This window comes from Rhopalosiphum maidis, chromosome 3 (genome assembly GCF_003676215.2).
Source record: "Rhopalosiphum maidis isolate BTI-1 chromosome 3, ASM367621v3, whole genome shotgun sequence".
Classification (NCBI taxonomy): Eukaryota; Metazoa; Arthropoda; class Insecta; order Hemiptera; family Aphididae; genus Rhopalosiphum; species Rhopalosiphum maidis.
Genome location: NC_040879.1, coordinates 46134433 through 46152463, shown reverse-complemented (window position 1 = coordinate 46152463; position 18031 = coordinate 46134433). Strand labels below are relative to the sequence as shown.

General features: G+C 26.7%; 1 protein-coding gene across 3 annotated transcripts; it reads right to left on the bottom strand.

Moving 5' to 3' along the window:
• Window positions 1-11424: 11424 nt before the first annotated feature.
• On the bottom strand, window positions 11425-17426 carry LOC113556725 (ral guanine nucleotide dissociation stimulator-like 1). Of its 3 annotated transcripts, none has more exons than XM_026961847.2 (12): window positions 17122-17426; window positions 16183-16287; window positions 15894-16090; window positions 13484-13546; window positions 13066-13247; window positions 12888-13009; window positions 12621-12818; window positions 12455-12565; window positions 12208-12372; window positions 11994-12131; window positions 11706-11902; window positions 11425-11629 (listed from the first exon to the last, which is right to left on the bottom strand). In XM_026961847.2, the coding sequence occupies exons 1-12, from the start codon at window positions 17143-17145 to the stop codon at window positions 11470-11472; spliced, it is 1662 nt and encodes a 553-aa protein (XP_026817648.1). In that variant the 5' UTR covers window positions 17146-17426; the 3' UTR covers window positions 11425-11469. The 3 variants fall into 3 exon arrangements, with proteins under 3 accessions (XP_026817648.1, XP_026817647.1, XP_026817649.1); XM_026961846.2 differs by having other exon boundaries at window positions 11429-11629; window positions 11994-12134; window positions 17122-17423; XM_026961848.2 differs by having other exon boundaries at window positions 11431-11629; window positions 11715-11902; window positions 11994-12134; window positions 17122-17422.
• Between the last annotated feature and the right edge of the window lie 605 nt (window positions 17427-18031).

Sequence of the window (18031 nt, the reverse complement as noted above, 5' to 3'; positions counted from 1 at the left end):
AAATTCAAGATTTATATTCCACTTTTAAACATGTATCTATTATGTTATATGTATAATAAGTGTTGTGGTTAATGATACTTGCAACATCAACTTAATGATAAAAAAAAATTATATAACCCATCATTGTCCATCAGTTAATCTAACACATTTGCATCTTGAAGTTAAGTATAATCTAGAAATTTAAGGTATCTATTGTTATAAACAACAAACTATTAATTAATTATGACTACCAGAAATCAGACCAAAAATATTGGAAATCCATATTGACAGATTTTTCTAAATTTATTGCCCGGCTTTTATTCCAATGATTCAATAAGACAATAATATTGAACTATCTAATTATTTAAATAATAATATTTTAATTACTGTAATTTCTATGTTCCACTATAATTGCTGAGATTTTCCTCTATTCAAATACTGCTTTAATTTTGATTAAGTTCAAAAATATATATACATGTACTAGGTTAATCATATTTTATTATTTAAACAAAATATAAATGGTATAGCAAATCATTATATTTATTTAAAATATAATATTTCGTATTAAGCTATAGCTTTACTAAACTTAAGTGCAGTTTAATTTGTATTCCGTATATTAATTACTTTTAGTGTTACCCTTAACAAAGCTATACTTTTTCAATTTCTTCCATGATTTTACATAATTGTTCCAAAAATAGATATTAGATAACTATTTGTATAAGTATTATTTATATAACACTCATATTATATTATGTATCATTATTGTATAATTTTACATTAAAGAACTAAAGTACCTAATAGTTGAATTCCTGGAAATGTTCTAGGATTAATTATCGTGGTATAAAGTTTAATACTAGTAATGAAAAGAATTTTTGAATGTACAAAGTTTCTTACTTAAAACGACTTATTTGACTCGCGTTCAAAAGCGATATCTGGTGCACGCGTTTAAATAGGTACTACGAATACGCGAACGATAAAGAATTAATTTCCCAGTCGTGAAATAATATTTTATAATTTTTTCTATCTAGTAATTTTCAAATTTTAACTAACCATTCAATCAATTTTATTCAAATATTGGCTAAAATGAATCCTAAAGTAATATGAAAATAACATAACTGTTTAATATAATATATGTAATTATTTATTTCATTTTAATTTTTTTAAATATGTAGAATGTAATTTTGAAATAGAGAAGTTCAAACTTCACACATACTGAAGTTGATTTATTATTGGGACCAATTAGAAAGTAAAAAGTCTAATACTCAAACTTGGAAACAAAAAAATGCATGCTGGGAAAAGTTATGATATACCTAAATGGTATTCATGCAAAATAATATGTTCATCAAATTATTAGCTAAGATTTAATCAATTTTCAGAAAAAGAAACTATCGATGTATGCAAGGATCAAGAATGTATAGTAGATTAATGATGTTACACGTCATATTCTTATACAACTTTTAAGCAATGAAATATCAAGATGACAAGATCTATTACACTTACTGGTCATAAAAGGGAAAAAACATGTTTTGCCTGTACAAACTATTTAAAGTATTATTATAGGCGTGTTAATCTATCTAAAATAAATTATACTAACCCTAACATCCTATACATACAATAACAAAAATATGCTCTGTTCGATCAAATAGCATCAATTGAAACTAATTTTTCTCATTAATCGACTATTACATTGCCATACACAATAGACATAAATACTACCCACTGTCAACTGGTCCTAAACATTCAACTACTGGTATAATGAAAAATTATTGTACTTTAAACAGCCATCAATTTAATTATTTTTTCATTAATTTTTATAAGAAATAAACTGCTGTAAACTTAGATGTATTTAAAGTGTATTATGAAATATTATTTTTAAGTGTGGAAATTGGAGAATTTTAAAAACTATTTAGCACAGATAATAGTAAAGTAATTAAAAGATTTGGATTGATCAAGCAATTAAAAAATTATAGATTCTGGTACTTCAGACTGCACATCTAATTAATATTTAAGTAACAGTTGTCTATTAATAATTATATATTATAAGATAACTTATGTATATATATATATATATATAATATGTATCATACATGTATGTAATAACATATAAATTATACTTGAATAGTTAAAAATTGATTTTTTGCTTAGGTAGGTACCTTAGGTATATAGGTACTAATTAAAATTAGTTATTATAAATAATTAAATGAAATACAGTTAAATTATAACAATAGAAATTTTTGGACCTATTTTGGAAGCCTACTGGCCCAATAATGATGTAGTTCCTATTCAAGTCATTTCAGGAAGTCCTCAGGAGTCAGACATTTATAATTACAATTAAAAGCCTGTAAATGCCCCATTTAAAGCCTATGACTCAGAATGGCTCATCCTAAGAAGTTCTTTTAATTCCTGAAAGAATTTACTGAATACGTCCACGGAACTTCCTTGTGTTTTTGGGATAGTTATATGTATAAGTATTATAGTAACAAAATTAAATTAATGAAAAGCAACAAAAAAGTTGTAGACTTCTCCTAAATTTCAATTCAATTCTGCAAATACCTATGGTTATTTATATCTCAAATAAATATACTATTTTTTGATATAATTATGATTCCTTACCTGGCTACTTATTAAATTGAATAATAAATAGTACCTAATCAATAAAATAAACTGATTCAAAAATAGTAATATTCATCTAAAGATCAATTTTTTAAATAAATAAAAATTAAACAAACCATTTTATTTATAAATGAAATTATTGTAATATTTTAATATGCGTCAATAATACTACATAACATTTTTGAACATCAATCTAAAATAAAAAAAAGTTTAAAAGACAACAAAATAATTACAAAATAACTTAAAACTTATACATTTACTTAGTAAGTAATACATAGTCTATAAGTTGTTATGTGTATACTTATTAAATATGTATTAAATATCATTATTTATATTAAAAAAATATATCGAAATTTGAAACATTAATAGTAGATATAGATTGTAGGCAAGGCACACATAGGTACTATGTATCTATTATAATAATTTATAAGTATATAATTATGTTTTTGTATACAGATTTGCCTATGCACTAATACGCATATAGGTATTATTTTTATAATGTATACGTTTCGATTTTCTTTTATGAATTAAAAAATTAATAATACTAGATATGGGTGCTTTTCTTTTAAAATATTTCTCATTTTTAACATTATTTGATTAGAATTGGGCATTTGATTTTGGTATTATAAGACTCACGTTCTCTAGAATAGTTTCGTAAACAATTTTTAACATTTATATGGGCATCCAATATCGGAATAGTTACAAAAAAGGTTATTTTGGAGCTACGTATATCTAGTGAATATAGTATTGATACAACTAGGACTTTGCAATGATAATATGCATAACGCCACAGTGGGTCCTTAATACATCAATGAATGGACTTAAATTACAAATCCATTTGCGTCGATATCATCGCTGCCGTCGACCGCCCCGTACCAATACGACGGGAAGACAAACTTCACTGAGCATTTAGTGTTTCAAATTCAAACGTTCAGTGTCGTATACGGTCACCCGAGCTCACCGCCTCCTCACTCGCATGCATGTACGATGTCTTTCATTAATCGTTCTACTTTTAAAGGACCGTTAGATCGTTAATTTATTTTATAATATTATTTATAAATTATATAGGTATCGAGGCTCTCCAGATACATCGTTTAGTCATTCTTCTCGAGTACTTAAGTTTAAGTACCTACTAACCCCAGTGGCGTAATTTGGTCATGTTTGTGAGTGTGGGAATTAAATGTTTTTTAAATTTTAAATTTTTACTTATTATACCCCTTTCCTTAAAAAATAAAATAAAACTGTATTCATATACGCACCTTTCACTGTAATAAATGTATATGTACGCATGTAACACGGAAACAAATAATTACAAAATATTCACATTTACAAAAGGTACGTTATAGACAGGCACGGCGCTAAGGGGGAGCAAGAGGGGGCTCTAGCCCCCCTCAGAAAACAGTTCAGCCCCCTCGCCAACCCCCCTCCCCACTGAAAAATATGTACGATATATAATAAAGTCATAAAACATTATAAATTGCGACATTGCGGAATAAATTATAATAATTAAATTAATGAAGTTTGAACAAATAACATTTTTGGTCATTTTATTATGGATTAATCTACTAGTATTGTCTAATGAGGAAAAAATCTTTAATTTTTTATTATTACCTTTATTGAGTCCTAATTACTGGATGAAAATAAATAAACAAATGTATCCCAAATCATTGCATTAAAGCTGAGTCAAACAAATTCATTTGTTCATTACTATAAACACAATTACTTTAATTTATATTTATGAAATGTAAGTAAAAAAGCATAATCATTCATTCACAAAGGTATGTGATATTAAAGTAATAAGGAAATTGTCATTTTTGTACATTATTGTTAATATAGTTGTTGAAGGTCTGTGGTTAAAAATTTTCTTACACAAGGTACATAAAAAATATTTGACATAATGACATTATTCTTAAAACATTTTTAACTATTCAAAAGTTTGTACTATATAGCTAATAGCTATATAATGATATATCATATTATACGAAAATATTTATATTTTATTTAAATAACCTCACTGATTGCTGAAAAAACCTTAGCCCATGTAAAAAAATATTTGCCCCACACTCCTCCCCTTGGAAAATAATTCTAGTGCCGTGCTTGTTTATTAATACCGTTTATAGGGCTCGGAACTTAATGTACTTAAAAAGTACTAAATATGCATGCACTTATACGCTTAAAAAGTACAAATATGCTCTAAAAATATGCACTTATATTTTATTTTTACACAAAATTATTATTTGCAGAAATATTTTATAAAATATTATAAACACAAAAAAGCAAAACAATAAAAATAATTCTGATTTTTATTTTTCAATCATAGTTTAAAAAAAAAATACAATACAAGAATATTTAATAATATCTCTCAATATTAATGTATTTATTTTTTATTTACAAATTTGCATAGTAAATCTTCATAAATTATAAAATATGCTCTAAAATCTAAAAATTACTAAATATGCAAAAAATATGCATTATAAACTTTTGATGTGTTTTTCGTAGTGTCTTAGAACGAATTTCTAGCTCACTTAGCAATAAATCTAACGGTTCAAAAAAAACATGCAAATGCAACAACTTCCGAGCCCTATGTCATAACAGTTAAATTCTTTAATCACAATAGAAGATAAATCTAATAAATTCATCTAGATAAAATAATCTGATGAACGTCGTCGATCCACGATAAAATAATACTTTACCGGTCGGTATGGTTTATTTTGTACCACTATGTAGTCACTACCACAATAATATATATATATATATAGGCACCTATATATTTGTGCAATAGTGATGGGTACCTAGCTAATACCTATATGTATTATGCATCTACGTTATTACGAAATATTTACGTACAGCTAACGCATGGAATTCTGGATTTTTTGTATTTATTTCTATAAGATGTAGACTATGTATAATAATATTTATAGTTAAATTAGTAGTTTAGTATACATAAATGTATTACGTAGTTAACCAGTCTTTAAAAAATAAAATAAAGGTCGCGCGGGGGATACGACACCCAAATACAGCCTGCTATATATTCCACGATTAAATAACTAACTATTATATGTATAGGTATGCCCATTGGTAAAATCGAATAAAGAACGGAAAGGCCGGGTAATTTTTTTCTCCGCTGATTTTGACATAATATTAAGACGCAATCTTGGGCGTAATTAATATTTTATACACGAACACAGATACTGTAACATTTTGAGACACGCACGGCGAAGAGATGACTGGCATCTGCTCTTTAAAACCGCGGCTCTTGTAAACCTTAGCAGTATATAATCACGTCCCGTCCGCTGTTTAGGTATATGATCTATGGGTACGTCGTGGCCATGTTTTACATTTTGGACAAACGGTGACTCCGGCAATCGATAGTCACTGTTCGTCTAACAATTACCCACTCTGCATTTCTGCGATAAACGTCGGCTCAGCAATACCATCAAAACGCGATAATACTCAGGTATGGTTTTAATTACATTATGTAATCAACTGAAACAGCGAAACGTTTATATATTGGACAGTGACGACTGACGAGATCTCAAAATAAATAAGGAACAATCGCAGTTTAGATACAAAGCGATTTTTTCGATTTTTTTTTTTAACATATGTATTTCAACGGGTCCAGAACAACGGTGCGAATCATTATTTTGAATGTTATGTCCTTCCGAAGTGGTTTTGCGGTTATACGTTTTTACGAATGCACACAACGCTGTAAGTACCTACTATTTATTGCGCCACGTCTATAATGAATTTTTCAATTTTTTTCTTTGGACTTTTGGAGGCTTGGCGAATCGACGTTATAAGGCTTATACTGCTAATGTAAATTTGAATAAACCATTAGTTTTGAAATTATGACATTTAAATACAAATCATTTTTATCGTTTTTATTAATTTAATGAAACCGATAATTACTGAAAATATCGGGTGGACATGTGTATGGTATATTATAAATTAAATCGCGATTCTCAACATTCTGTGATTGTGTATATCTCCAGTATTCTCACGTTCAAATGGTTTTATTTAGGTTTCAAAATAAAAAAGGGTGGGCAAGTGGGTAGAGATAGAGAGTAGGTCACTATGATGAATGTGTTAAATTTGTATACAATGACAGGTATCATTGTATACAAAAAACGATTCTGAACGGAGTTGATTCGTCAGTCTAGGATAAATAGTAGGATATATTTTATAATATAATATTATTATCTATATTTAAATAATAATATATTAATATATCGTTGTTTTATGCGATTTCGTAAAAAATTTAATTTCATACGTTTATACAATTTTTCTGTATTGGCGGTAGAATTTTATTTACAGTTACTTGAAAGAAAACTTATTGATAACCTTGTGTTGAGTTTTTTAACCTTAGGTATAAATCATAAAAATTTTATGAATTTTCATCTTCAAAATTACTTGTGCAAATTTTCACGATTTTGTAAACATTTGAACTTTAAATAATTATGAACGAAATTTGTAAATAACGGTTTTTGATTTTTTTTTTTTTTTTTTTTTTATTACGATAAGTACAACTTCTAATAATCCTTGTATTGAATTTTAAAGGTTTTTTGGAAAGCCAAATTTTTTTATCGGCATTTCAAGAAAAAAAGTTTAGAACAATCAAAAATTTCAATTGCCTCCAAATAGCTTCCAAATAGGTTCAAGTATGACTCCAAGTACCAACTAGATTTATTTTCCTTTTCAAAGAGGGGCTGAAGTTAAAAATCAAAGTACTATTACTACTCCAAAACGTGATGACAGACACAAACGTATGCGTTCGTGTCATAAATAAAAATAAATTCGACTTAAGAATGTTTCAAGTTATATACCTCAAATAGATATAAATTATAAAGTATCAAGAGCAATGAAAAATTGAGTTATAAAGATTTTCAAATTATGGTGACACGATTGTATTTGCAAACAGTGTTTTGAGTGAAAACAAAATTGTATTTCTTTTTAACAAAATGTTTGTATTACAATTTTTTTTTTAAACTGTCAAGTTTGGTCAAATATTGAAATATGCATATTAAACATGAAGATAGGATATTAATATTTAAAATATAAGCAACTAGAAATACAATATTTAGACTACATCATTGAATTGGTATGGAAAATTATAAATTCATCTATTCCATAAACACAATTTAACATCCCGCGGTTGTAGACTGTAGTTTATATAAACTAAATGGTTAATGGTAACGAATAATTATTGCTGTGATCTCATAATCTGAATAAGTCTAGCTGTTGTAAGTCTGAAACGTCATGTTCTCAAGTCCGCTCTTTCTGATATTTAACTGTTGGATATTTGATGGGATTAATTATTTTTTTTTAGCGAGTGGAGTTAGTATTTTATTGTAGTCAAAAATATTTTATTTTTTCAATGTCAGCTAAAACTTTCAGAAATTAAAACTTTTATTTTATTAGGATAATTAAAAATGGAAAATAGCAGATCTCGAGGTAGAGGTAGGCCACCACAACCTCAAACATATACATTACAGCAAAGAGCTCCAAGACCACCAATAATGTGGAATTTTAAGTCTTGATACAGGTCACACTCATAATCAAAAGACAAAAGTAAAACTTCCATTAAAACTGTACCTTTTTTAATCATTTATATGAAAATTTTTTTAAGGTGCAACAAGTTACAGATGAATATAAAAAATTGTACACAGGTAATATAATTTAGCTTGTATTAAATTAATATAGTCTAAATGGCATACTTTCGTCTTATAAATTCGAATTCATGTTGACCATGTTAATTTTGATGTAACATCAATTTAATTAAGTAGGCACGTTAAAAAATGTATTGTACATTTTCTTACTAGTCTATTATTTTTGTAATATATTTATTGATACCCTATTTATCGAAATATTTTCTTTGTAGATGAACTAAAACTAGTAAAAAATGAAGACAATCAAAGCCAATCAAACAAAACTGAACAAAAAATAAACCAAGAATGCAATTTGATACAAATAAAGGTAAAGTATAATCTTGGACGATTATATAATTAATAATATCTTATCAGGGCTCACGTTTTTATGAAATTGTATGCTTTTTCCTTTTTATATTTTTGAATTTTTGTCAGAAATCTTTATGAATTGTAATAGTTTAAAGCTAATATTAATAATATTATTCTGTCTGTTTATTTAATTGTAAATAATGTAAATTGCATAAGTGCCTATTTTTGATTATTTTGACAAAATGTAATATTTTTTGTCTATAAAAGTAAAATTTAATAAAATTACCTACTTATTCTACATGTTATAGAAATCTGATAAAGGTGTAATTTAATATTTAGTTAAGTAAAATTGGTTAACTAATATAAATTTTATAGTTTTATCACTTTCTTGTTCATAATCTTGCTAAGTAATTTCATATTAAAAATATAAGTTCTATTCTGAGTATCTAATTAAGCTGACATATTTATTTTAAATTATTTATAAATCCAAATAATTAATAATTATTAAATAAATGATTTAATAGTGTACAATTTTATGTTTGTTATTAATGTTCACAAAACTTAACTTTTCTACAAAGAACTTAGCTCTTTGGTAACAATTTAATAGGTTACATCTTTCTATCTTTAAAATAGTAAGTAATAACAATTTTAATTAGATAAATGATTATTCAACATTTTTTCAAATATTACTTATTATTGTGTGTGTAAAAGATAGGAAACCCTGTTTATTAAAAAAACATTTTGTGTTAATTAGCATTTACAAGGAGCTTAATTCATACAACTTATTTAAATCCAAATACACAGATTTCTGGTACTACCATTTTTATATACTCCAATAAAAATTATTTTGTACACAGAATTTTTATTTATTTTAATGATTGTCTTATTTTTTTTATATACACAATACAGTCGATTACATAAAATATTAAACTTAATTATGTATAATAACATATCACAAGTTCGTTGTAAGAAATTATTCATTTTTTGGAATTGTATTGTTTTTCCACGTTTTTTTACGTAACAAAAAGTTTAAATCATATTCTGTATTTACTGCATAATACACATTGGCTGTCATTGGTAAAATCATTTCTGAAATATAAATAACAAAAAATAAATTTAGTTAAGAATAATCATATGAAATAATAAGTATACAAACCTTTATCAGGTAAACTTGAGATAGAGTATAGTTTTCTGGATCATCATCAATACAAAATTTCAGCATAGCATTTCTAATAACTTGTGGTGTTCGTTCATTGTTACTTAACATAATGCTTTTGTATAATACAACCCTAAAATATAGGTAATATAGATAGTTTATTTTATATCAACAAATTTTGGGAATAATTAAAATAAATAATTTATATTTATATATAGTTTAAAATAATTAGTCCATTTCTGGTTTTTTTGAGTTACAAATAATTAATTAAAAATGTTAAGTTTCTGTAAATTAAAAAATAATTTTTTTAAGAAGGAAAAATATTTCTATGACTGATTTGGATCATATTTTAAAGCAAACTTGGTTTTAAATGTTTTGAGCTCAAGTATATAAATATTTTAACTATGAAATATAATAATATAATATAATAAAATAATATATATAATTATACTTAATATTGCAGAATTAAGAGTACAAAACACCCGCATGAGTTATATCCGTCTTACATTAATTAAGTGCGTAACATAGTAAATTACGCTCAGTAGATCATGTTTAGCTCCGTTAGTTTAAAAATTAGAATGAATTTACCTATTATAAAACTTGATGGCAAGAACATTATCTATATTTAAATATTGGCTTTTTACAATTATTCAGTTTTCAAGTGAGTTATGAGCATTTTTAATTTACGCTATATTATGTACGCATTACTTGCTAAAAAATTAAACTATCATAAAAAACCAACATACAAACACAGATAATGTCTTATCATCAAGTTTCATAATAGGTCAATTCACTCTAATTTTTAAACTCGCGTAGCAAAACGTTATCTGCTGAGCGTAAATTTGATGTTACATACTTGTAAGACGGAGATAACATATTATGCGGGTGTGACGTCCTCTTAAATAAAAATGAATTTAATAATTTTACATACCGTCAGTCTCAACATTATCTGCATCAACTGTAATCCGAATAATATAAAAATCCGACGAAGTATTAAATGTTGAATTATTAACACTATTTTTAACTATAATGTTAGTATTATTGCTTCCATTTAGTGACATGTCGAAAGATTGCAATGAATAACTACTTGATGAAGAAGATAGATCGAGGTAAAGAATCCTGCAACTCAAAAAAAGTAAATTTTGTATAAAAAATATTAGTTGTAGTAATGAACTTGTTATGTTTAAAAAAAGGTTATAAAATATCACAAAATGTTGATTAAATATTACTTTTGCAAGCAACAATATAAATTAAATAGGTTGTAAAAAAGATCCTAATTATGTAGTAACTTTTAGTCTACTTTTTACCCTAAATTTAAATTTAATAGGACACAATCTCATTATTATTATTAAAAAAAAAAAAATTGAATATAGATAAGAACTTGAGTAAATTACATTTATTAATTATACTCAAAATACTAAGCAAATACTATAGTCCAAGATTTTAAAATAATAAAGTTAATAGCTAAATATAATCAAAACTAAATAAATATTCATATTAGCAATTTAAAAATAGTAAATAATTTTTTTTTAATAGACTAAATTTTCTACCGATAAGTCGTATTTTTAATTTGATATTAGGATATTTTATTGTAGTATAAATAGTTAAGGTATTGCATACTATTATTTCTATATTTTAATTTCAAGAGTTTCAGGCTAGTTCTGTTCTATTATAACTTATGAAATATTAAAATAAATACATTTCAGTATTTAACTATTTTTAAAAATTTGAGCTCAAGTTTTTAAGTCCACGGTATTCTGCTATGTCTCAAATAACAAAATTGTTTAGTTTGAGTATTAGTGAATAATATTTTTTTACCTGTTTATCCAAAGAGTTATTGGGTGAGTGTAAACCATCATCGGATAATCCATACAAACTTTTGCTACTACAATTACTAGAAATGGAATCATTCTTTTTATGCTCATAACTGAAAAATTATCTTTGAATAAAAATCAATCATACGTATTTTAATTTAATAATTTAAAAGTTTATGAACGTTATACTTAATATACTTTTGTTTTTTTCCAGTTCCTATTATTGAATTTGCACATGATGATGTTATATTATCTGATGGTTCTATTTGACAAGAAATTCTAAACGCTTCTCTATCATCCAAAACTAAAATGGAATGAAACCATTGATCAAATACTGAATCCTCAGTTATGTTATATGAATTTGCTGCCCCTTGAAGGAGTTTAATCTAATACCCAGACAATTAAGATAAACATTTAATACAATTATAGATAATTAAAATAAACATAATTTAATACTATACATAGTTATAAACATACTTGAGCTAATACTTCAAACTCTTTTCTTTTTTTATCAAAATTAATTAGACCATCAGGCAAGAGATCGGGAGTTGCAGCATCAATCATGGTCAAATCAGTTAGAAATGTCCCTAAGTATGGTATAGTTCCAATGTTTAACTTCTAAAAATATTTCATTCATTTAATTAACACATGAAAAAAAATAATTGGATATAATTTACACAATGTAACTCACACTCATAGTACTTTGCTGCTTTTGAATAATTTTTTGTAAATGTCTATCATTGTGTCCAAATGTGTCAGCGAATTTTGCTGTACCTTCTCTTATTAATAACTTTCGCTGCGCCCATTGATTATTTTCTTCACTAAATATTCTTGCAAGTTCTTGAAACAATTCCACCTAGGAATTTTTTATATATATATAACTTGATTAAAAATATTTTATGTATTTAATTTGATACAGTTCACTTCATTAGTATTACCTTATCTCGAGGAACTGAATGCCAAGTTTTCTTTAATCTAAACACAGAATTGGATTGTAAGCCAGATATAATAGCTTTTAATGAGGAAAAATTCTTAAGTACTCTTAATTCCTATAAAAATAATAAAGTTTATTTAAAAGCTTATTATATATTTCTATTAATATACTTGAGCAATGTCAATCCAAGTTTCAATAACATGTGGTCTTTCTGAATTGATTGCTAATATCACAGTACTGATAACTCTAAGTGATACGGCATTAAATTGATCAATTGTAGCAAGGACTGTGGGTGCAGACCCTGCTCTTTTATTTTTAGACCAAACTGCACCTAAACATTGGTGAGCAACCATACTTCTTAAAACATCCTATACAAATTAAATATAGGTTAGAAATATTGATATAAAATATAATGGTGATAAAATAAAATAACATACACGGTCCATTCGAGTTAACTGCTCGGCAAAATGCCTTTCTGCTATGTTAGGAAAATTGTAAGGAGAATGTGGAGAATTAGCAATAACTAAGTCATAATCATCACTAATAAATGTTGTAGTATCTGGAAATTGTTAATAATTAGCTTTATATTGAAAAAAAAATTAAATAAGTTCATACCTGATTGTTTACATTCTTTAAGGAATCTTTCAAGTCTATAAGTTGCTTTTATGTGAAGTTCAGTTTTTGGCAAATATGTAAAAGTAAAGGAATGTAAACATCGTAAACAAGTATGTAAAGGTGGATCACGAAAGTCTTCAGGATATGAATCCAACCACACATGTAATGCAGATACAACAGTCCTAAAATAATATACAGTTTAGTATTTACAATTGCTAATATCATTATGACAAATATTATAATATGATTATATTTTAATTTTTATAAAATGTATTTAAATAGTGTTACTTATCACATAACCATAACATATAATAATAATATAATAAACATAACTAATATGTTATAATTTCAAATTAAAAGAAAACAATAAGATTAGAAACAAGTGTTTAGAAACAAGTTTTAAAAAATAAAAAATTACTTTTTATGTGGATCGATCATTGATTCTGATAAGGCTTCTTTATTGTTTACTAAATACTCATACCTAAAAAAATAAAATTATAATTATTATTATTATTATTATTATTGTTTACAATAAATATTAAATATTAACTTGATTCTAGTATATTTTATAAATATACCATACTAAAATTATTTAATTGAATCTTATAATATAAATAATTTAAAATTCAAAACATTCCTCAAGTTTATCTAATGTTATAATTATAGAATCTTGCATTAACAATATGGCTACTCAGAAGTTGAAACATTATTGATTTACTCAAAATAAAATTATCACATAAAAAAAACCACGAACCACCAGACCGGAGTGAGAGTGCTATATCTTACTTACTGTCAACTATAATCTTCATCTCACTTACCCATTTGGAACCACAAGCCAATTTTATTAATATAGGAAGGAGTTTATATATTAGATATATTTTATTATCTATTATTTTATACTGTTGAATTTATCCACACATTGCAAATGACATGCACTATAGGTACAATCATTTACATTATCATATTTACAGATATAGACAGCATTAATAGATGCTCTAAGCCATTTTTATATTATAAAACTAAATTAAATTTTATAGTTAAAGAATATACGAATAGGTACATCACTTTTTATTAGTTTTATTAAGTATAGTAAATAAAAAACAATAGTACTATTATATACTATTTATAGTCAATGATTTTAGTTATGCCATAACAAGGGAAATAAATAAACTAATAATTGTTTTATCGGGTCGGTAAGAAATGTAATTTACAACAAGTTTGATTTTTAAATAAAAAATATTGATATTTTCTAGTCAGATTGAAAATATTCTTGAAAGTTTGAGATGTGTTGCCACAAAATAATGATTTGAGTGAACTAGATAAAATGAAAAACAAAAGACAATATACTCAATAAAATAAAAGAACCCAATGTTACTTGAAACTATTAGAAAAAGATAAACACATAGTAGGGTAAATATTGAGACAAAACAATGAATTACATTGTAATGAATCATATTAGAAGAGAAAACGAATGACAAGGAAAAGCACAATTAATTAAACAGATGATTATCAGCTCTGAACAAATAAACTACATTGAATAAAAAAAGCTAGCTGGTGATAGGAAAAGTGTAGATTATATGGAAGAATAAAAAAACAAACACATATTGTAGATGATAAAAATAAAACCTTTCTTTCTAGTAATAATTCACTATTTTTTTAAATACTAATTTTAAAATAAGGTATATTTAAATTATGTTTGTTAAAAATTAATAATTCAAGTTTTTATTTTATTAACTATAGTAAATTAAATTATTGTTACTGATTAACAGTGTTATAAGGTAAAGAAAAAGTTATGCTCATCAGAAAATCAAATCAAATTTAAAATTATTATTTTTAAAAGATAAGGACGTAGATATTTATTGAATATAAATATTCAACTTTATATACACACTATATTTAAACAACTTGATTTAACTTATTATTAACTATGAGGCTTCATATTGTATTTTACTTTTCTGCTATCTTATATTATTGAATTACACAAAAGTTAACATGCATTATTATGAAATGTATTACTTAATAATGGAATATACTAGTATACTAGTCGTACTAAGGTACTTTTCTGTTATCCCGACTACTAAGAGTCTCAATTCTATTATATATCAACTACTTCTTCAGTCTCGACCAACATGAATCGGTTACTTATATATTTTTATAAAATTAATATAATGCCATGGTCCATGATTCATATTTCATATTCAAATGCTGCAAAATTTAATTGAGGTCATTTCTACACTGCAGCAATAAATAATACAAGGTATTATTGAAAAAAACAAACGACTATTTTCAAACCAATTACCAATAGGTACGCATATTTCTTTTATGTTGACATGTCTTATTATTATATTGCATTTCCAAGAAACTTCATTTTTCCTGATGTATAATTTTTTTTTTTTATAACAATTTTTACATTGATGGTGTCTTAGAAGTAAACCCTTATCTTGAAATAATTCAACGGTATCTTTTTCACTATTCGGTAAATTTCATAGAATCAAAATTATAAATACTAAATTATAACTAAAAATGATAAATTTGGATGTCAGTTAGCTACGATTAATATTATCGTTTAACAGTACTGACGCAAAGATTAACTGAAGACGATGGTCATCAACATGTATACTGTATAATCTAGAAGTCTCGATAATAGAGTTAGATCAGCGGTAGTCGCGGCATCGGCCGGTAGTTGGGATAACAGAAAAGTACCTCAGATAAGATTATGATACAAGAATATATTATACAACATTCATAATTTATTAGTTTATAAAAAAAAAAATACCGAGTTTAAAGATTATTATATAGACCATTGTGTAAAAAAAAAATATTTATACCTTTCAATTAATAATGACAAAACATGATGAGGTGATGCAAAAGTTCTATAGGTGGCAAGAAATATATTCACAAATGTAGATTCTAATTCGCCATCATCTGATGCTAAGCTATTAACTAATTTTTCGATTGTTCCAGCTTTAATGAACTTTACTCTGATCGTTTCCCATTCTAAATGTGATCGTTCATCATCAGATTCCTGTAGTAAATTCAAGATAATTAATTTCTTTAAATATTATAAATCAACAAATATAAATTAAAAACAAATTACTGATTGAAAAAATAACGTACCAACAGAAGAGTTTTTGTAGGATTTTGATAACGCACTTTTTTTAAATAAATTGTATAAACAGCACCCTCTTCTCTTTCTTCACCCCATAATTTCCATGTTGGCTGCTGCAAATCATAATATAAATATTATTTTAGAATACGGGATTGAACCCACTATTATATCATGTTATGTACAGTATAAAATTAATGATTAAAGGAAACTATAGGCTTATTAATTAAAGAGAGAAAGAGATTTAATATTGGTAATGTGCATTAGATGAATAATTGGTTAGTTAAGAAAGTAATTTGACAAAGAGAATAGAATATGAAATGGGTCAAACAGTTGATCAATTACAGCGACAAGGAACATTGAAAGAATTGCCAGATATTTATTTGGGGCTGTCAATTTTTTTGACAGAAGGTTTAACAAGAAAAACATATTTGCTGAATGTTAAAAATCAACAAGAATTATTAAAAATAAAATAACTAAGACCCGTTACAATATAGTAATATTACTTGTAGGTTTATTGATTGATAAAAAAAAGGGATTCTACGATTTTTATTTTCTTAGAATAGTCATATACTCGTATATCCCAAAATCTGTAATTTGGTTTAACAATTCAAAGTTCAAATATAATTATTTATTTTCCCCACCGTTTAATATAAGCATAGCGCACAGCATTCATTTGACAATTATCATAGGCCCCAGACAAAGAACAGAGTATACCCTTGCATGTTATGTATATATGCTCAATTCACCCGGCTTTTTTTCACGAAAATTGGTTCCTGCCAAATCATCAGTGACCCGATTGAATAAATTAAAATTGGGACGTCCCACTTTCGAATGGCCCTCTTAGAGCGTCCTCAACCGAGGTTCCTGCAGTATTGCAGAGTACAAATGCAGTGTTAATGACGCCGAATAGTATTTTAGTTTTGAAAAGAAGTTCGTGTCAAACTCACCGAGGTTTCGGCATCAAAATTCATACTTGTCCACCTGCATCATAGTGTTTTGAAAACTAAACCGAATTGCTGGTTGTGTTATCTGTACCGTCGTTGGAAGGCGACAGGGGTCTCGCGCGTGTATCCAGGCACCAGCAGCACGGAGGAATGACGGTTTTTCAAAGACGGATTTGAGATGATGTAGTTATAATTGTCGTCGAACGGCGTAGCGCGTCCGTGTCGTTTCCGTGCGAGCCACTTACGACGGTCGACGACGGCGGCGACGGCGGCGATGATAATAATAATAATAATAATAAGAATAAGAATAACAGTACAATGGCACACACACACACACTCATACCGCGCACACGCACAGCTGCTGTTATCAATCTCGAAAATTGTTAACAGTCACTTATTCGAAATGAAAAAAAAAATAAATATTGTAATATAATTTATATTATCTACTACCAGAGTACAATAAGAACGTAATCGCGGGACGGCCGCGCTTCGACTACAACAGTGAACTACACTCAACAGGTATGCGTACAGAGTACGACGACGAAACTGTATGAACGCGAACCGGTCCCCGATGACTCCGATTTGTCCGGACGTCGTCAGTGGCAGCGCACAACATTGGCGTCGCGCGGTCGCTGCGTCTGTATTGATCACGATGCATTAAATTAATAAAAATAAAAACGTTGAATTACACTAGGTAAGAGGTAACATGTCAATACCGACGATATCCATACAACATTATGATATGTGATCTACACCAGTGTTTCTTAAACTTTTTGAAATCACGTAACACCACCAAACAATAATGACTATTTATGCGAAACCCCTATTAAAATATCTTTAAAAAAGGAGGATACTGCTAAACATGACAATAAACGGCAACAATGATAATGTATCAAATATACTAAATACAGCA